Genomic DNA, 22358 nt, shown 5'->3' on the forward strand with positions numbered 1-22358 from the left:
CATCAATTGTGAACTCATTTGTACTGTCGAGGAACCATAAGACTAAGTCTCTCAATGTCATTAGCCAAATAAACGTACTTGCTTCTTACAATGTCATAGAGAGTCATTCAAATCAATCAAACAATGTGATATCACATAAACTCTCGTTAGGTAGATTCATTGGAATGGAGCAATTATACATAACCATAGTGTATTTTCATTCATCAATGGCATAGTTCCAATTTGATATGAGCAACCTGGTTGGCTTTCAAGACATAAACTAACAAATCCCACTTGCATTAATTCCAATCACCTACAACATGAAAACTCATGCTTTCCTAGTAATTAACTATATTTATCATACAAGCTTAACTTGCCCAATCACATTTTGTTTGGTCCATGGCTTGTTCGGTATATCCTTCTTGCTTAATGGCTCATATATCTGACATGTGTGCTATTTACTTGTATATTCGACATGTATTCGACCCACTCATATTAGAGGTCCCTCATTGAATCAAAAGCCTTATTTTAATCATTTGCATATGGAACAACAATACATGGTTGTCAGGCCCCAAACTCGAAAACCGGGCTCACAAAATTCCCGATCGTCGAATCCGGTGCCGACAGCCTCTATAGTACCCCATTCTCGGCTTCCAGCTCCCATACTCCATATTCTAATCCTGGGATCCTACAAGGAGAATTTTTCAATGTACATTTACCTCGTAAGAAGCATAACCACAAGTTTACGCAAGTCACAAAGGAAACATCATCATCACATATCTACTAATATCAAAGCTTTTAAGTACAATGCATAAAAGGAAATACAATAACAATATCGGAAGCTCCAGAAGTCCGCTGCACGCTCTAAGCTCAATGCTGTCGTGATCTAACGCCACCTGCATGCATTTATCATGCATAAGCTTATAGAAAGCTTAGAGGGTAGTGTAAGTATGTGCGTAAGATAAGTGTCAAGCACACAATATATCGGACCAAGTGAAAATACTAACAAGTCCATAAAATATCATCAACCTTATCCAGAATATGCGATGCAAAGACATAATATGCCAATGACATATACTAAGAAAGAAATGTAGGTCGACTATGCAATGCGAAGACATAATGAGCCAAATATCAGATACCGCGGATGCAATACAATATGCAATTCTGAAGAGCTACGAATATCATCAGTCTCATCTAGGACATATAAATGCAGAAACGTAGTAATCCAAAATACCATATGCCGCGGATGTAATGCAATATGCGGTGCGAATGAAATGACCAAGATGGAGTGTGAAGTCGAGATGATAATACATAGTATCACAAGCTATGGGGTCCATCACAAGAGACTTTTATCCAAACTAGTCTCATACCTAAATTTGGATAGTCAGACTCAATGTGGTAAACTCCTGATCTCAGGTTAGTCGTACGCCCCAACCAAAATCCTGACCATTGCGAAGGTACACATAACAATTAGTTACACACCACTAGACTGAGTGGATAGTGAATGAATGAATGAATGGTTAAAATGCTGAGTATGCAACTCCTACTCAATAAGTCCACAATTCAATACTATACATGGGATCATCACCGATACACTCCAAGCTGGCTATTGCCCCGGCCGGCCGCGCAGCCTAATGAGTGGGAAAGACTTCACTACCCGCCTGCCAATAGTATACCAATACTTACCCAGCTCGTTGATAGTGGACCCATTTGGGAGCTAGTCAAACTCAGCCTAGCTTATAGCCCCCTCACTTAGGCGGATAAGGCCACACCCCTTCCCAACCGACCACGACACAGTGGGAGATGCGGCTTACTAGTATTCGGCACTCGGACACTCATATATCCACTCGGTCTAGACGTTGGGGTGTCTCCTGACCACGGAGGTTTAAGGACTTTCACCCATGGACATCCAAAGTGCCCAGATGCTCTAACCAAATATTTTTGGTGTCCCATCTAGCCATCCACGACATGCCTATGGAGGCTACGGCCCTGATGTCGTTAGGGCGTACAGTAATTATAGCACACAATACATAAGTCATACAATCCAGTCATGCATCAATCCTACGCATACCGTGCGCTCATGTGAGACAATCTCCGCCTATCAGGGAGTCTCATAACAACCTGCCCAATGACATATGCAATAGTCAACCACATCTCATAATAAACACGCAGATAATATGTATGGGCATGTACATGATGCTATGTTATCACATACTCATAATCGGTAATGACAATTGACACCGATAATCGACATTAATAATCGGAATCGGCCCCGACAATCGACCTTGACAATTGCAATCATCCTCGATAATCAGAATCGGTCTCGATAATCGAAATTAGCCTCGACAATCGGATTCGGCCTAGATAATCGGCCTTGACAATCAGAATTGGCCTCAACAATCAGAATCGGCCTCGATAAATGGCCTGAACAATTAGAATCGGGCTCGACAAAGGGCCTAAGGGAAGGTCACAATGTGGACATTTAGCCATCATCGCCCATCAATGTGGACATTTAACCATCATTGCTCCTAAAGGGTGGCCCACATAAAGCCAAACGTATAGTGGGCTTGTGGCTTTGCAAAGGGCCATATACACATCAAGTGGGCCGCATCACATGGGCCTCTCATACATGACATCAAGCCTCACCATCTGGGCCTCACATACGTCACACTAGGACTCACTCCTGAGCCACATATACATCACATCGGGCCTCACCTATGGGCCTCATATACATCAAATTGGGCCACAATACACAGGCCTCAGATACATCACAATGGGTTGCAATACATGGGCCATAAATACATTACATCGGGCCTCACTCATGGGCCGCATATACATCACAATGGGCCTCGGCACATGGGCCACAAATACATCACATCAGGCCTCACTCATGGGCCGCATATACATCACAATGGGCCTTGGCACAAAGGCCATAAATACATCACATTAGGCCTCACTCATGGGCCGCATATACATCACAATGGGCCACATATTAAGGCCTAATATACATCACCATGGGCCACGACCCATGGGCCTTAATATACATCAAGTGAGCCGCATCAATGGACGCACCAATGTGCCTCATATACATCAAGTGGGCTGCATCAATGGGTCATAAATACGCAACAGGTGGGCCCCCGCACATGGGCCATAAATATATCACATGGGCCTCATTCCAGGGCCGAATATACAATTTAATGGGCCACACATATGGGCTGAAAATACATCACAATGGGCCCTACCAAATCGACCGAAAATACATCACAATGGGCCTTACCAAATGTGCCGCAAATACATCACAATGGGCCTTACCAAATGGGCCGAAAATACATCACAATGGCCTTACCAAATGGGCTGCATATACACATATTGGGCCTCACCCATGGGCCTTAAATACATCACAATGGGCTACATCCCATGGGCTCTAAAGACATCCCAATGGGCCTTAACCCATGTGCCTCAAATATACCATAATGGACCCTCACATCTGGGCCCACATACATCATAATGGGCCTCGTTCAAGGGCCTCACACATATCAGCCCATGGTCTAACCAAAACGGATAGGCATCATATATGTACGTCAAGGTGGCCCTGCACGATGAGCCTAAGATGGCCTAAATACAATATACAAATCATGGTGGGCCTGCACCTAACAGATGGGGTCCACGTCCAATGAATGGATGGTGTGTACAAGACACATACATCACAGCAGCCCACAGAGCTTGCTGACGTCAATCAGCTATAAAACTAGTGCGTGGTAGCCTAGCCAATCCATTTCCATAGTAGGTGGGTCCCACATAGGGTCCACCATAACGTTGATTTTCCATCCAATCTGTTTATAAGGTCACAAAGACCTGAATCAAGAAAAAAAAACAAGTATCATATTGATCCAGAACTTTTGTGGTGCCTAAGGAATTTCAATGGTAGGCGTTTATTTCTTCACAGTTTTTTGCATTATGGTCCATCTGATAGATCCACCTCATTTTTAGTCTCCAGCCTTAAGACGAACTCACCATCTGGATGGACGGTTTAAATGTAACACATACATTAAGGTGGGCCTGTCGGATGGACGGAGTGGATTAAAACCCACACATCGTAGTGGAATCCCACAGAACTTGCTGACATCATGTATAGGAGCAGTTAGGTGTTGCTCGTCCATCACATGAGTGGTGTGATAAAACACACACCTCATGATCAGACCCTCTGATGGGCTGACATGGGACCACCAGCAGGTGGATGGTCGCCTTATGGACAGTCACCTGATGATTAGGCCCACGGAACTTGTAGATGTAATATAGCAGCTGTATGGCTGATGGACGGTATGTATACAACACATACTACTGGTGGGGTCCATGTACATGTGCTAGACACAACACACGTTAGGTGGGGTCCATAGATTGTGCAGATAAAACACTTACATCACGGTGGTGTCCCACCATCCCAATCAAGTGGACGATGAGGATGTAGAATACCCTCATCAAGGTGGGCCCCATCCCACACGTGCAGCACGTATGGGATGGGCCCCACACATCTACCAAAGAGAGGGCCCTGAACGACCTGGATATGTAACACGTACATCACGTGACTGTCGCGGATGGATGGCGTGGATTTACATTACATCATGGTAGGCCACAGATGGCCTAGATGGAATACATGAATCAGGTGGGTCCACACGTGTGGCCCACCAACAGCTTGTATCAAAGGTAATATTTATGTTTTCCCTTTATTCGGGCCCGTGTGACCGACCAATCACGCAGGCCTCAAATCGGGCAATAAGGTGGCCCACTCGGTGGACGGTATGGATAAAATACGTGCATCAGGGTGACCATTCAAAAAGTGAGAGAGAGAGAGAGAGAGAGAGAGAATCGAGTGGTGGAAGGGAGTTCTGCCACTATGAGCTCCCTTGATCTATATCACATACATCAAGATAGGTCCCACCACAAGTGGGCCCTCTAATCATTCAAATCCGTAGTGGAAATCTTAGATCACCCACCTATCGGCCTTCTTCTTGGTCCCTTAGCTTCTTTAGCTCCTATGCTCAACTTTTGACAGTGGATGATGAAGTTTTGATGGTAGAGATGAGAGATTGGGTGGTAGAGAAGTGGGCCACACTTGGGTTGCTCTTGGAAGGCTTGGACGTTGGATTTTTTTTTTTTGTTGCTTGGGAAATTGTTTGAGAAATGAGGGAGAGAGAGAAGTGATGCGATGATAAGGGATGGGTGGAATGGATGTTGTAAGGAAGGGATCGTTAGGGTATGGGCTTAGTTGAAATTTGGGTGAAAGAGGGATGGGTGGAGAGAGAGAGAGAGAGAGAGAGAGAGAGAGAGAGTTGACTTGTGAGGGGTGAGGTGGCATGAGGTACGGGTGGTGTACTTGACTTGTGATTGATGTATACTTGATGGATTGATGTGATGGGTTGTAGAGATTCTCTCTAAATTCGCAACACGCGGCGTTTTCCTCGAAATGAACGTGGGCCCATATCTTTTGGCATAGGTATCAGATCAGCACATGAGACGTGGCATTGGAACCGCGGCGATGGCGCGTTCGCTAGGGTACAAGTTTTGAGTCGAGCCGACTCAGAATCACTGGATGCGACTTAGGATTGCGTGCAAATACTGATTTTAAGTCGAGGGTTGCCGGAATTCGATCGGGATGACCACGGAAGTCTAAGGAACTGTACGGTTTAGGGTACAGGTCTTACAGCGGTCTAAACAGTTGATAATGTGGGCCCCATATAGATTAAAGGCCTAAAAATCCTAGATGGAATGATCCTAAACTTGTGATTGGTGGAATGTAAAATAAATGATTCGGAAATCGTCATCATTATCTAATAAGCCTAATCGCAACTAATTGGTGTCGGCTAAATGAATCATGTTCCACCATGAAATTCTATTGAGAACCATAACTTTATTTAGATAATACGTTATCAAGTCTAAATGGTTCATAAATAAAGACAAAAATAGTTCATATGTAAGAAAATAAAGGCCTAAAGAAAAAACATCTACGGCCATCAAAATCTAAGATATCTTAGGACATCCCTTGTAATAGTGGGACTCACGATATGTGTAATTATGAAATATTGAAAACAACAATTCTGTGGATGGCCTTGTAATTCCTTCTAAGTTTAATTTATCATATTCTCATTTTCATTTAGTAGAGATGGTCTAAATAGGACTTGGTTTAAGTTATAATATGTATTAATTAGTTTTTAGTTCACAACTCAACTCTTGAATGTGTTTTCAAATGACAAAACATACCTTATATGCAGGAAAAAGCCAAGGAATTCGGTCAGGACATCTTTCTAGCAGCTCAGAGCACAAATGTGCTAAATGAAAATGTAAGAAGCGCAATAAAGAATATGAAGAGATTGTCAGAAGATGGATTTAAGAGGACGATGAAGGACAATAAGTTGGATGCAATGGTGACACCTGATAGTTTTGCTACAACGGTTCTCGCAATAGGTGGTTATCCGGGAATAAGCATTCCAGCAGGATATGAAACAGGTGGAGTGCCTATTGGGATTTGCTTTGGGGGATTACATGGATCCGAACCCAAGCTTATCGAGATCACATATGATTTTGAGCAAGCAACTATGATACGGAAGCCACCTTCATTCAAGCCATGACATGTTGATGAGAACCAAGCTAGCATAACCTGTGTGGGTATGGGGTGGATCTCATCCACATGAAGTTGTTCCCCTATGTTAGTAGTAGGCACATGTATATGTGGCCAATTATGCAAGTGTTTTCCTTTTAAGATTGTGTGCTCTAAAAATTTTCCTTCATTCAAACTATAGTAACATGATAGAAGTAGAGGAAATAAAATGAATTTTATTAAATCTCTACTACATATAGGTTAGACAAACAATTTTTCCTACACTATTAGTCAAAGGAAGGTTGTAAACTTTGATAGTGAAAGGTACAGTTGACAGTTGATGGTGTTTTTAAGTTAAAGGGTATTTGTGGAATTTTAGAAAACTGGTGGTTATCTACGTAGGACTTAGATTTTAAATCTCTCTCCCCTCTCAACTCGAAGTTTGTGCCCACCTTCTCATGCGTGTAGCCTACTAGGTCTCTCTCTCTCTCTCTCTCTCTCTCTCTCTCTCTCTCTCTTTCTCTCTCTCCCCTCTCTCTCTCTGTACACAGCTAGCCAACATCCTTTTGCTTTCTCTCATGATCTTTATCCCTCTATTCACATGCCTAACCCACTAATGAGAATAATAATTATAACGTCCATGTAAACATATGATTAAACTGTAGAATTTGGATATTCAGTGGTGACCCATTAAACAATTTTTGCTAATAGAATGCCCATGAGAATGAGAACAGTTGGAGATTTAGAAGCAGGAGAAAAAAAAATGAAAGGAAGGTTACACTCGTGTTCTCATGATTGGTACACATTTATATGGATTCCTTAGTTTCTTCTTGTTTAGTAAACACTGTTAAAGAAACGTGGTTGATGCTGTTGGGATTTGGTCTGCAGAATCACACAGATATGGATCTAGGATACCAATCCAAGAGCACCAAGAAAACACAAGAGAACACAGATTTAACATGGAAAACCTTTTCAGGAAAAACACACGACACAAAGCAACAAAAATCCACTATGAAAGCATAAATTACAAAGAGAGAAGGCTTACCTGATTCAAACAAGCTTGAATCTCACCCTTTCTACACCCTTTGAAACCCTATAACTCCTTTTAGAAACCCTTTGGAATACTTTAGAAAGCCTTAGAATACTTTAGAATGGCCCTAGGGACTTCTATTTATAGTTTAGGAAACCACATGCACTTTCACACCGACTTTGGATTAGTCTGAAAATCGCCTCAAATTTACACAGTCCGCGCATAGTCTGTGTAACCTTCAACTAATCGAAGCAGGGCTTCGACCAGTTAAAGGGACCTTCGACTTGTCGAGCATTTCGGACTAAGATTTAAGACATCCTTTTTAACAACAATCTCCACCATGTCTTCAATCTTCAAACGTGTATCTTATTGCCCTCTTCTCTTATCTCTGCATCACATCATAGCTTCAATCAATACATCTCGTGCACACTCTGTCCTTCTTTTATGCCATCACTATCAAGCCCATGTCCTAGTAACCGTTCCGTTCCATCCATAGGATCCTGTGATCCTCTCGTATGAATTCCTGCGACCCACGACCCGTAGATTGCATTTGCATGTGACCCTAAGTCCCATCTTGTAAATCTGAGTTGGCTTGACCCAAGACCTATGCCATTGCGACCGCGCCGTCATCGCGGTTCCAACGCCATGTCTCGTGCGCCAATACGACTTCTAGATCATAAGATGTGGGCCGCGCATGATCATGGCTGTGGACCGCACGTTGCGGGACCCACTTAACCCAAAACACATTTCCCTAGGCCATTATGAGGATGACCTCACCCTACCCTAACCACCCTAGCCCATGATCCCTTTCTCTTCCCCATGAAGGCATGCCTCTTAAACAAGTCATAATGACCCTAGCCACACCTCTTCCCCAAACCACTCATTGCCTACCTAAGCTACTCCCTCTCTCTCTTATCTCTCTCCCTCTCACATTCATTTCCCATTTCCTCCATTGCTAGCAAGAGAGAATCCATGGACTACCAAAAAATTTCAGCCACTTCCTCTCCCTAATCTTCCCAATCCAACCATCAAGAGACCATATCAACCATTGAATCTTGTCCCCTTGGAGCATTGATGCCATTGGTGGAAGAAGAAGCCCTAGATTTGAAGGTGGGTGCACTTTAGAGCTAGATTTTGTCCTCCTCTAGATTTCTTTCTTTCATCTGCTTGGGGACTTGAAGGACCCACCAATCCATGGTGGAGATCCTCCATGATCTCCTTGATGTGGACCTTGGCCCATCTTCTTGCATGCATGACCCATGGTGGGTCCATTCTCCATAGACCCCACCATGATGATTTCTAATCTAATCCATGCCTTTAAGGGTCATCTAGACCCCTGATTTGCATGGTGGGGATGGTGTTCCCACCTCAGATTTTTATGTTATGTTGTTGTCCAGATTTCTTTTTTATGTTGATGAATGGTGTATGATGCATGTAATGAGCGACCCGTAATGGCGAGGTCCCTCCATCACATATCTCTCTCTCTCTCTCTCTCTCTCTCTCTCTCTCTCTTCCTTTTTTTATGGTGATGATGATGATGAGGCGTGTGGCCCACCTGATGTGTGTGTGATGTCCAGCCATCCAAATTTGCTGGACAAGGGGTTCATCACTGTAACGCCCTGAAATTCGGGGGTCGAGCATAACTCGGCTCCCGAGTTCCAAAACATCACTTATGCAACATAATTAATGAGAGATGTATGTTGACTGTATTAGTACATAAACATGGGATAGATTAAGCCAAAACGCAGATATGATTCGGGGATAAGTGAATAAAGCAAGCGGAAGACTTATAGTAAAATATGTGTACAAGTGTAAGTCCTTGAATTACATATACAACCAGATCGTGTAAAAGTGTTATTTATCAAAATTTATAAGTACAAGTTACATCATTTCAGTTCCCAAAATAGTAATCCCATAGATCCCGCGCAATAGACCGAGGCTCGCTAGAACCCGTCAAAACCGCATATAGGAGAAGCGGCGACCTCGTCGTCATCCAGCTCCCGCTCTGCCTCGACGTCGCATCCACATCTCGCGACATCGGGCTAAGACAGAGTTTGGTGGGTGTGAAACACCGCCCCATAAACGTGGGAGTGAGTGATCAACTCGGTGGAACAATAAGGCACTGGTTGATTGGACTATCGATTCAATCAAACAATAATGATAAAGCGACAATTAAATAAATCCTAAGTACTCTTGTTAATGCAGTATGAATGCAATATGATGCGTGCCCTCACGCGTACACCCTCGCGTCTTCATCTTACGTTACGCATGACATCGCCTCAAAGTGCGCCACATCTACAAAGCACATGCAAATGCGGTGCATGGATATGATTACCAAGTTGTTATTAGTCCAATTCATACATCAGGATTGGGAAGCTAAGATACCTTCCTCATATCATCATCCAAACATTGATCCATACTAGGGTCGTCAATCCTAGACATCTCATACGATCATATAGTTGAGGTCGTAGCAAAGGGCTCGTCCACCAATCAATGCACGCCTTTCATGCCCTTACTACCACGATCGGCTCGTCACCTCCTTGCGGTATCCGGTATGCTCGAGGTCACTACAAAGGGCTCGTCACCAATCAATGTAGGCCGACAAAGACGAATATAGTGTCCCATACCACCATAATCGGCTCACGAGTTTAGTTGCTCACTTTGGTCACTACGGGAGGCTCGTCACCCAGCGTAGGCCGACGGCTCGACCACGGTGTCCCATACCACCATGTCCGGCTCATGAGTCTTAGCGGATCGTACCATGGTTATTAGGATTTCACTGGTAAGTTCGGTACCCTAGATTCAAGCAGTGGCGTCCATACATGGTTAACATACACTGGACAATCGGGTTAGTTGACGAACTCGACTAGCACGAGCGCACGTTGAATTGAACGACATAGAGTGCGCAAACACTCGGCGTGGCCAAACCACTGCCGCCAACTCTAATACGGCTCGGGTTCGTCTAATACGTCCTACGTGGCGAAAGCAATCTCAACCACGAATATAGGGTCAATTACCGATTTTCTGGACTAAGGCATAGTCCCAAATATCCTACACTACTACAGATATTCATATGGAATGTAAAACAATAATGGAACAATAACTCAAATCATGGCACAAACACATCGAATAATATCAACTTAACATAAATGTAAGCATAGGAGATGCTTGAATTTAAATAACTTGGAATGTAAATGCATAAGGAAATCATGCGCATCCATAGGAGTATTGAGAATCACTTCTCAACGCCACAATTAGTGTAATCAGTTACAGTTAGGTCATTCATTCATTTCTACAAACACTTAGCATTCATGGAACAACATACATGACGCATGTTGAAATACATGCACTTAGACAATTCCTTTTATCAAGGAGTTGTCATACATGCATCTAGCATACATACATGACCAATAATCATGGCAAACATAAGTGCGTATTTTATACGTATACGGTACTTTATAAATACACTTAGAATACACAAATCTCAATATAGCACATGCATAACAAGAAAGCAATGTAAACATAACATTTGACATGTGAAATCTCATCCATAACAAGAATAAATCACTAACTGGGATTGAAAGCCTTGAAAACCATAACCTATACACTTAAAGTCCGCACCTTAAGCGAGGAAAGAATAGCCGAACTGATTTAGACGAGTTGTCTTCGTCAACGGCGCAAGAATACCCTAAAATAAGGATAGAAATGAGATACAACAACACCAAGTCTAATCTAAGCTCTAACACAGGTTAGGGTTAGGTTAACTTACCCCAAAAGAACTCAGAATCGTCAGAGGAACGATTCAAAGTAAAGGTTCAAAGGTGAAGAAGAACAAGGAAGAATCAAGATGATTCACCAACCAATCTCTCTCACTAACTCTCTCTTTCCAAGCTAGGGTTAGAGAAAATTCGTATGGAAATGAGAGCTAGGGTTTAAGGACTATATATAGGCCTTAAAATGATGGAAATAACCCCAGGGTCAAGGTATACTTAGGTTATAACCAAAGTACGCCTTTCTCGATCCAACGAAGCACTTCTGGTGGGCCTATAACCACGAAAGGTCGGACTTAAGCTCACTGACCATGGATCTAGGTCAGGTTGAGTTTTCGTACCGACCGGCTCTTCAGATCAGCCGTGGCGGACCACACTCAATTCAACGGTCACGGAATCTCGATCAGGTCCACAAGCACTAGGATATGCCTGGGCCAACCATCCTGATCAGAGGGTGAAATTGGGTCAGAATCCAACGGTCAGATAGCTTAAAATCGTCGCGCAAGCGACACGACTCAGATTTCATAAAAAGCTTATTAAATTCCAACCGTTCTCACACTCTTCACTCCGAACTCAATCAAATCGACCCAGAACATCAGATCGACTTGATTTTCGAGGTGAAGACCAAGCCCAACTCAGTGACCGCAACAGCCTAAGATCATCGCCATCGGACTTTCGCGCGGTCTAGGTCCGATCCAGATCTTCCAAAAATTCCCCAGAACAACTGGATTTAGCGATGGATCCCAGATTTCAGAGTAACGTAGCGCTCACTAATCTACACGTTTAGAGCCATGCAGATACAATTTAAAGTGATTGATGCGAATTTCACAAGCAATCAAGTAAAGCGCTAATTACCCCAAAAACAACTACTTAAGGAAAGATTAGCAAAAATTTCCAAGGTCGTTACAATCTACCCCCTTAAAGAAAATTTCGTCCTCGAAATTCATACCTTCATATAATCCTCGAGGATCGGAGGGTAGGTCTTCCTGACCTTCAGATTCCCAAGTAGCCTCTTCTACGCCATGATGCGTCCATAACACCTTCACGAGAGGGATAACCTTGCTACGCAGTACCTGCTCCTTCCTATCCAGAATACGCGTCGGTCGCAGTACATAAGTGGCATCCTCACTTAACTGCACTTGCTCCCAACTGATAATATGCGAAGGATCAGGAACGTACTTCTTCAGCATAGAAATATGAAATACGTTATGCACGCCCGCAAGAGGTGTGGGCAAAGCAAGGCGGTAAGCTACCGCTCCCACTCGATCCGTAACTTGAAATGGACCAATAAATCTCGGCGTCCTTCCCCTTCTTACCGAACCGCAAAACTCCCTTCATAGGAGAGACCTTCGTAAAAACATGATCTCCCACTACGAACTCAAGCGGTCGACGCCACGTATCAGCATAACTCTTCTGCCGCTCTGCCAAAAGTCGACATCGAATGATGTCAACCTTCTCTGAAGTCACCTGCACCAACTCCGGGCCAAGCAAACTACGCTCACCAATTTCTGCCCAGCAATGTGGTGCTCTGCACCGGCGACCATACAACGCCTCATAGGGAGCCATGCCGATACTCGCCTGGAAACTATTATTATACGCGAACTCTGCATACTGAAGACAATCATCCCAACTGTCTTTGAAATCCAAAACACAAACTCGCAACATATCTTCCAGGACTTGATTCACGCGCTCCGTCTACCCATCTGTTTGCGGATGAAACGCAGTGCTGAACTTCAGTTTCACACCCATCGCTTCCTGGATACGAGTCCAGAAGATAGATGTAAAACGCGTGTCTCTATCAGACACAATCTCTAGGGGAACTCCATGCAGACGCACTATCTCCTTGATATACAACCTAGCCAACTCGTCTGCAGAGTAAGTGACTCTGATCGGTAAGAAATGCGCCGACTTCGTTAATCGATCGACGATCACCCAAATAGAGTCATACCCCTTCTTCGTCCTCGGCAACCCAGAAATAAAATCCATAGAGATGAAATCCCACTTCCATTCAGCTATGGGCATGGGCTGTAGCAATCCAGGAGGTTGGCGATGCTCTGCCTTAACCTGCTGGCACGTGAGACAATGAGAAACAAATTCAGCAATCTGGACCTTCATATTGTCCCACCAATAAGACCTCTTCATATCCCGATACATCTTCGTGCTACCTGGATGCATCGCAAGCTTAGAACTATGGGCTAACTCGAGAACTTCACGTCTCAAGTCAGGGATGTCGGAACACATAACCGCCACGAAAACGTAGGCCCCCATCGGAACTAATACTCCGGTCGGAGTTCTCATCCGTACCAACCCGCCGCCTCATCTTCACCAAAAGCTCATCATCTGCGAGCCGCAACGATCCTCTCGTCGATACGGCCGTACACGAATGTGTGCGATAACCTCATACGGCTCAACCACCGTAAGCTTCGCTCAAAATCGCGCACGAACTCCAACATCTCCCACTCTACATCAGCTGAGCCGCAAACTCCAAAGCCTTCTTGCGACTCAACGCATCCGCCACAAGGTTCGCCTTACCAGGATGGTAAGAAACATCGAACTTGAAGTCCTTCAATGTTTCCATCTATCTGCGCTGCCTCATATTCAAATCACGCTGCGTGAAAATATACTTATGGTTCTTGTGGTCGCAAAAGAGCTCGATCTCCTCACCATAGAGGTAATGTCTCCAAAGCTTTAATGCGAAGATGACAACTGCAATTCTACGTCGTGCGTAGGGTAATTCTCTTCGTGTTTCCTTAATCGACGCGAAGCATAAGCAATCACCCTGTCCTTCGGCATAAGGACACAACCCACAACGCGAGAGGCGTCAGGATATATAATATACTTAACCCCTTGCTCGCAATACTAGCACAGGGGCGGACGTCAACTTGTCCTTGAGCTCCTGAAAGCTAACTCCGCCCGCTCACTCCAAGCAAACTTCAAATCCTTCCGTGTCACCTACGACAACGGTCCGGCAATCTTCGAGAAGTCCCGAATAAAGCGTCGATATATCCTGCAAGGCCAAGAAAACTCCTCACCTCAAGAATGTTTGTCGAGATCGGTCCTGCACTGCACCTACCTTGGCAAGGTCGACGGCTATACCTTCCTCGACACCACATGTCCCAGGAACTTGACTTCCTCTTTCCGGAAATCACACTTCTTGAACTGTGCGAAAAGCTGATGCTCCTAAGAGTACCCAAAACCGCTCTTAAGTGCTCCTCGTGCTCTGCCGCTCGCCGAATAAATCAAGATGTCATCAATAAATACAATGACGAATCGAAACAGAAACGGCCGAAACACCCTGTTTCATCAGATCCATGAACACGGCGGTGCGTTTGTAAGACCAACGACATCACAAGGAACTCATAATGACCGGAGCTGGTCCTAAAAGCGGTCTTCTCCTCATCCTTGATTCTCAACTGATGATACCTCGATCGCAGATCAACCTTCGAAAAGTACCGTGCCCCCTTCAATCGATCAAACAGATCATCAATCTCGGGCAAAGGGTACTTATTCTTCATAGTTACCAAATTCAACTCGCGATAATCAATACACAATCGCAAGGAACCATCCTTCTTCTTCACAAACAAAACAGTGCTCCCCAAGGAGACACACTGGGCCGAATAAAACCCAATTCTAGAAACCATCTATCCGCTTCCTCAACTCCTCCATTTCACTGAGGCATCCGATAGGTGGGTAAAGAAATGGGCGCCGCACTGCATAAGATCGATAGCAAAATCAATCTCACGCCGAGGAGGTAATCCAGAATCGACTCAAACACATCTTCAAACTCCCGAACTACCGGCGTACTAACCAACGCCGACTCGGCCGAACTCTCCAACAGAGAAGAATAAAAATCAATACGAATAGGGTAACTGACCTGAACTGGGAAAGTAACAATCTCGCCCTCAGTCCATGGATCGTCACTGATCTAGCTTCACAATCAATCTCAGCCCGCATCCTCGTGAGCCAATCCATACCCATAATAACATCGTAGTGATAAAGCGGTGCGACTAGCAAATCAACACGGATCGATCCACTTCCCAGATCGACCAAACAATCCATACAACGCTTGCCCAAGGCAGAGGACATCCCCGTAGCGGTAGTAAGCGTCACTCTGGTATAGGAACAGATCTCAAACCCAAACGCCTAATTGCCGCATAAGAAATAAGAGAAGTAGTGGACCTGTATCCACTAACATAGAAACGGGAATACCTTCATATGCGCTGTCACCTCAAAGGACCTCGGCACCAAGTCAAATAGGCGCTTCAACCGAAAGCGCATGAACACGAGCCTGCGGCTGACGTTCGGCGGAGGAACCATGGGCCGCCGAGGTGGCCTGAAACCAGAACTGCAGGTCTAAGGATGGATGAGCTGGCGCCGATCGAAGAGGAGGAGGAGAAATAACCGGAGGCATCGGACGGCTAACCCTCTGCGGTGGAGTAAAACCACCTGCTCGCATACGGGAAAAGCAGAAACGGTCCAAGTGCCCAACCGTCCCACAATCAGAACATCTCAGATCAGCTCTCATCTGTTGCGCTGAACGCCTAGGAGGAGAATCAACACGCGGCCTCTTGCCAAGGAAAGGTGCACCCTAGAAATCCGGTCTCGGCCTAGGAGGCATCGGTGCTCGCATGCGGGACGCTCTATCTCCGTCTGCTCTGCTCGCAAGGACATGCTCACTAGCTCCGCATATGAAGAAATGCTAGGCACAAAGAAATCTTGATCGGATCTCGTGTCGCAGCCCTCGAAAAACGCCGCATCCTCATCGGTTGATCGCCCAGATCAAAGGAACATACCGCCCCAACTCAGTAACCGGTCTCATACTTCGTAACCGACAACCCTCCCTGGCTGAGGCGAAGGAACTCACTCTCCTTCTCATGTCGATAAATCAGGAAATACTTCTCGTGGAAGCGCCTCAAACGCTGCCACGACCACACGAAGTCCTCCTCGACAGGCGAAGCACACTGCCCCACCACAAACCGGCCTCCTTCTCAAACATGAAGGTGGCAAGCTCAACTGCTCGACCTCAGAGGTGCAACGGCCTCGGCATCTTAGAGATGCGGTCAATCCAATACTCGGCCTCCTCTGGTTTCTATGAGAACCCGCAAAGTAGGAGGTCTCAAGCGCTGGAATCGCTCGAATGTGCCGCTAACCCCTCGCACTGGCACTCCCGGATGGAGGCATAGGTGAAACAGTTGGAGTCTCCCCTCGACTGAGCAAAGATGCCACCATGGAGGAGAGGAACTCCTGCTGCTGCTGCTGCCGCTGAATCTGCTGCTGCCGCATCAACAACATCATCTGCTCAAACCTATCAACAGGTGAAGCGGAAGAAGGTGCATGGCTCGGCCCAGGAACCGAGGTGTGACTTGAGGAGCCATAGGTGTCGACCCAACACCAACACGAGATGGACCCGTCTGTGGATCTGACCGGCTATCGCTCAAGGGAGGAACCCCAAGAAGCGACTCAATCGAGAAAGACGGGCCAAGTCTTCGAACCCTTAGAGGCATCCCTACATTAAATCAAAGGATGCAACTTGTCCAGATTCTAAGTCACATAATCCATCCACACAACAACAACACAACAGCACAACACCAAAACAAACCACATGCATTCCATTAATCAAAATCGTCGCAATACAAGTAGTGCAAACAATACATGAATCACGACTAGGAAAGCATGAAAACAACAACATCTAACACTACAAACAACCACAACTACTACAACCACTAACAGCTACCACACTACAACAACTCCAACTACAAGCCAACAACGGCTACACACGGAAAGAAAAACACAACAAAGCAAAGACGGCCACGACGATGCTACTCGTCGGAAGGAGATGGAGGCGGAGCACCCTTATCCTGCAAGCAACACAGGATAGACTTCAAAGTCCGGGACATCTTCTTGAACTTGTGCTTAACCAAGCCTCGAAGATCCACCATCTCTTGGTGTAAAGCAGCTTGCCCTTCTTCAAGCCGTGTAAGACGGGCATCTCTGGCCCTGCTCTGCGCCCTGCTCTGGCACCACAGGAGGAGAGCGATCACTCGAATCCTGTGCCCCACTCTCTTCCTCGTCTTGCTCTGCTTCTTCCTCAGACTCCGCACCACCTTCAGCATAACTCTCATCATCACTCTCAGACCGGCCTCACCCTCAGAGGCAAGCCGACCAGAACCAACCTCCATCAGCTTAAGGGTCCTCAAGTTGATATAGCGAACAGGGACCGGCTTCTCAGCTCCAAGCCTATAGCCAAACTCATGTGCGATCTTGCACATGAGGCGGCCAAAGGGAAGAGACTCGGTCCGTCTACTCGAACGAGCGATGAGAATAATCGGGCGCAAGACGTACGTCGGCACACACAACTTCGCATCCTGCCCCCACCCGATATAGAAAATCTACCATCAGGCGCGTACACTCACTGTTGCTCCACTTGGGATACACATTGAACGTAAAGATGTGGTGAAGCAAGCGGAAGTCGTCCGTCATGTGAGAAGCCAAAAGACTCCTATTCGGCGCCATTCAACCTGACGACCACACAAGGATCGGGTGCGACGATCCCTCTCGCGCACACTGTGTCCACATTCTTCTCGCTGGCATGCACTTCCCCAAGTGGCACCTTCAAGAGTCGGGATATCAAAGCAACATTGACAATACCAACTCGACCGCTACCACAGGGAATCTTGAACTGCAGAGGATCCAGCGAAGGCTCCAGAATGTTGGCATAGAAGGCCCGAACAGTGCTAGCATTCGCGCGATACTCGCCTTCGAACAAGGGACCCCAACCAGCCCCTTCTAGGCGCTCCAACAAAAAGAACTCACCAAAGAGCCGCGGATCAACATGAGCCTCAAAAAGGACTCTACGCCCCTCATAGACTCCATGCGACAATTCCGCCAACAAGGTCCTACTAACAGGAGCTCGAGGATCGAGGTCCCGCTTCGTCTGGAATTCTCGCGTGGCGGACGTGCTAGCGGCGGCACCTCTCGGCCTCCGTGCACGGGTTGGGCGGCTCGGCCCGGCTTCATCCACGGGCGCTCTCTTCTTCCCCATCAAGGAAAGAAGGGAAGAAATGGAAAAGATGGCCGTCACAATCTCAAAGAGGGCCATGAGAAATGAGAGAAAGAGAGAAATAGGAAGATGGTGAAGCTTCCACACAACTATGAGCCAAAAAGGGAATGAAAGGGCTCAAATGAGAGGGAAAGATGGAGAAATCAACAGCAATGGGATGGAAGATTTGAGAATGGGGTGATGGGTTTGCACGAAAATGGAAGGAAGATGAAGATTTGGGAGAGATTTGAGAGAGTTTGGAGAGGTTGTTGAAGAAAAGGAGAGCTTGGAAGAGGGTTTTGTGAAGGAAATAGATGAAAGGAAGGGTTTTAAAATGAAAACCGTGGAGGGGTGGGCCACACAAGCCTCATGGACGATCGGCCCGCGTCGGCCCGGCCCGCCGACCGGCGATCTCCTCGCCGAACCGGCGATGGCATCGCCGGTCTCTGGACATATCGGCGATGCCTCGCCGATTTGGCGAGGTCCTCCTGGTCCTCCTTGGTCCAAATGATGTGGTTCCCCCACTGGGTCCCACAGAAAATGCCCCGATTGGCCCCTTGTGTAATTTGAAGCTTATCGGGTCATTCTGACAGAAATCTGATACAAACAGCGATTTCTGGAAGGTTTAAAAATGAATAATGGGAAGGTAGACCATCTACACTCATTAATAGAGGGTCTAGAACAGGTTTCAGGTCGCTGTGTGTGATCAGGTAAGAGTACAGACTCGATCTCTGTAAAGGTTTTCAGGAATCTTTCGCTGATTGTAACTACGGATCACAAACACAAAGCGATGATAGACGCGCACCCAATTACACTATAGTGGTGACAACGTGCGGTGTGTGACCATAACCCAGGTCCGGTTTAATCCAGATCATGCTCTGATACCAACTTGTAACGCCCTGAAATTCGGGGTCGAGCATAACTCAGCTCCCGAGTTCCAAAACATCACTTATGCAACATAATTAATGAATGATGTATGTTGATTGTATTAGCACATAAACATGGGATAGATTAAGCCAAAACGCAGATATGATTCAGGGATAAGTGAATAAAGCAAGCGGAAGACTTATAGTAAAATATGTGTACAAGTGTAAGTCCTTGAATTACTATACAACCCGATCGTGTAAAAGTGTTATTTATCAAAATTTATAAGTACAAGTTACATCATTTCGAGTTCCCAAAATAGTAATCCCATAGATCCCGCGCAATGATCGAGGCTCGCTAGAACCCGTCTCAAAACTGCATATAGGAGAAGGCAACTCGTCGTCATCCAGCTCCCGCTCTGCCTCGACGTCGCATCCACATCTCGCAACATCGTGGCCTAAGGCAGTCCGGTGGGTGTGAAACACCGCCCCAGGAAGCGTGGGAGTGAGTGATCAACTCGGTGGAACAATAAGGCACTTTGGTTAACATGTTATCGCTCAATCAAACAGTAATGATAAAGCGGGACAATTAAATAAATCCTAAGTACTCTTGTTAATGCAAGGATGAATGCAATATGATGCGTGCCCTCACGCGTACACCCTCACCGTCTTCATCTTACGTTACGCATGACATCGCCTCAAAGTGCGCCACATCTACAAAGCACATGCAAATGCGGTGCATGGATATGATTACCAAGTTGTTATTAGTCCAATTCATACATCAGATTGGGAAGCTAAGATACCTTCCTCATATCACCATCCAAACAATGATCCATACTAGGGTCGTCGTCAATCCTAGACATCTCATACGATCATATAGTTGAGGTCGTAGCAAAGGGCTCGTCACCAATCAATGCACGCCTTTCATGCCCTTACTACCACAGATCGGCTCGTCACCTCCTTGCGGTATCCGGTATGCTCGAGGTCACTACAAAGGGCTCGTCACCAATCAATGTAGGCCGACAAAGACGAATATAGTGTCCCATACCACCATAATCGGCTCACGAGTTTAGTTGCTCACTTTGGTCACTACGGGAGGCTCGTCACCCCAGAGTAGTCCGACGGCTCGACCACGGTGTCCCATACCACCATGTCCGGCTCATGAGTCTTAGCGGATCGGTACCATGGTTATTAGGATTTCACTGGTAAGTTCGGTACCCTAGATTCAAGCAGTAGCGTCCATACATGGTTAACATACCTGGACAATCGGGTTAGTTGACGAACTCGACTAGCACGAGCGCACGTTGAATTGAACGACATAGAGTGCGCAAACACTCCGCGTGGCCAAACCACGCCGCCAACTCTAATACGGCTCGGGTTCGTCTAATACGTCCTCTACGTGGCGAAAGCAATCTCAACCACGAATATAGGGTCAATTACCGATTTCTGGACTAAGGCATAGTCCCAAATATCCTACACTACTACGAGATATTCATATGGAATGTAAAACAATAATGGAACAATAACTCAAATCATGTACATACACATCTGAATAATATCAACTTAACATAAATGTAAGCATAGGAGATGCTTGAATTTAAATAACTTGGAATGTAAATGCATAAGGAAATCATGCGCATCCATAGAAGTATTGAGAATCACTTCTCAACGCCCGCATTTAGTGTAATCATTACACTTAGGTCATTCATGCATTTCTACAAACACTTAGCATACATGGAACAACATACATGACGTATGTTGAAATACATGCACTTAGACAATTCCTTTTATCAAGGAGTTGTCATACATGCATCTAGCATACATACATGACCAATAATCATGGCAAACATAAGTGCGTATTTTATACGTATACGGTACTTTATAAATACACTTAGAATACACAAATCTGAATATAGCACATGCATATCAGAAAGCAATGTAAACATAACATTTGACATGTGAAATCTCATCCATAACAAGAATAAATCACTAAGCTGGGATTGAAAGCCTTGAAAACCATAACCTATACACTTAAAGTCCGCACCTTAAGCGAGGAAAGAATAGCCGAATTGATTTAGACCGAGTTGTCTTCGTCAACGGCGCAAGAATACCCTAAAATAAGGATAGAAATGAGATACAACAACACCAAGTCTAATCTAAGCTCTAACACAAATTAGGGTTAGTTTAACTTACCCCAAAAGAACTCAGAATCGTCAGAGGAACGATTCAAAGCAAAGGTTCAAAGGTGAAGAAGAACAAGGAAGAATCAAGATGATTCACCAACCAATCTCTCTCACTAACTCTCTCTTTCCAAGCTCTCTTCCCAAGCTAGGGTTAGAGAAAATTCGTATGGAAATGAGAGCTAGGGTTTAAGGACTATATATAGGCCTTAAAATGATGGAAATAACCCTATGGTCAAGGTATACTTAGGTAATAACCAAAGTACGCCTTTCTCGATCCAACGAAGCACTTCGGTGGGCCTATAACCACGAAAGGTCGGACTTAAGCTCACCGACCATGGATCTAGGTCAGCCGAGTTTTCGTGCCGACCGGCTCTTCAGAGCAGTGGCGGACCACACTCAATTCAACGGTCACGGAAACTCGATCAGTCCACAAGCACTAGGATATGCCTGGGCCAACCATCCCGATCCAGAGGGTGAAATTGGGTCGAAATCCAACGGATTGAGATAGCTTAAAATCGTCGCGCGAGCAAACTCAGATTTCATAAAATCTTATTAAATTCCAACCGTTCTCACACTCTTCACTCCGAACTCAATCAAATCGACCTAAAACATCATATGGACTTGATTTTTGTGGTGATGGTCAAGCCCAACACAGTGACCGCAACAGCCTAAGATCATTGCTATCGGACTTTCGACGCGACGTCTAGGTCCGATCCAGATCTTCCAAAAATTCCCCAGAACAACTGGATTTAGCGATGGATCCCAGATTTTAGAGTAACGTAGCGCTCACTAATCTGCACGTTTAGAGCCATGCAGATACAATTTAAAGTGATTGATGCGAATTTCACCAGCAATCAAGTAAAGCACTAATTACCCCAAAAACAACTACTTAAGGAAAG

The 22358-nt window shown here is 45.4% G+C and overlaps 1 protein-coding gene across 1 annotated transcript in view; it reads left to right on the forward strand.

Moving 5' to 3' along the window:
* Nucleotides 1–6786, forward strand: part of LOC131226513 (probable amidase At4g34880) — a 96035-nt gene extending 89249 nt beyond the window's left edge. Inside the window, exon 5 of the mRNA XM_058222154.1 lies at nt 6249–6786. Within this exon, the coding sequence (XP_058078137.1) occupies nt 6249–6605 (357 nt within the window). The 3' untranslated portion in view covers nt 6606–6786. The remainder of the gene's footprint in view (nt 1–6248) is intronic.
* The last annotated feature ends 15572 nt before the right edge of the window (nt 6787–22358 follow it).

The sequence above is a fragment of the Magnolia sinica genome, chromosome 2, assembly GCF_029962835.1.
Source record: "Magnolia sinica isolate HGM2019 chromosome 2, MsV1, whole genome shotgun sequence".
Taxonomy (NCBI): domain Eukaryota; kingdom Viridiplantae; phylum Streptophyta; class Magnoliopsida; order Magnoliales; family Magnoliaceae; genus Magnolia; species Magnolia sinica.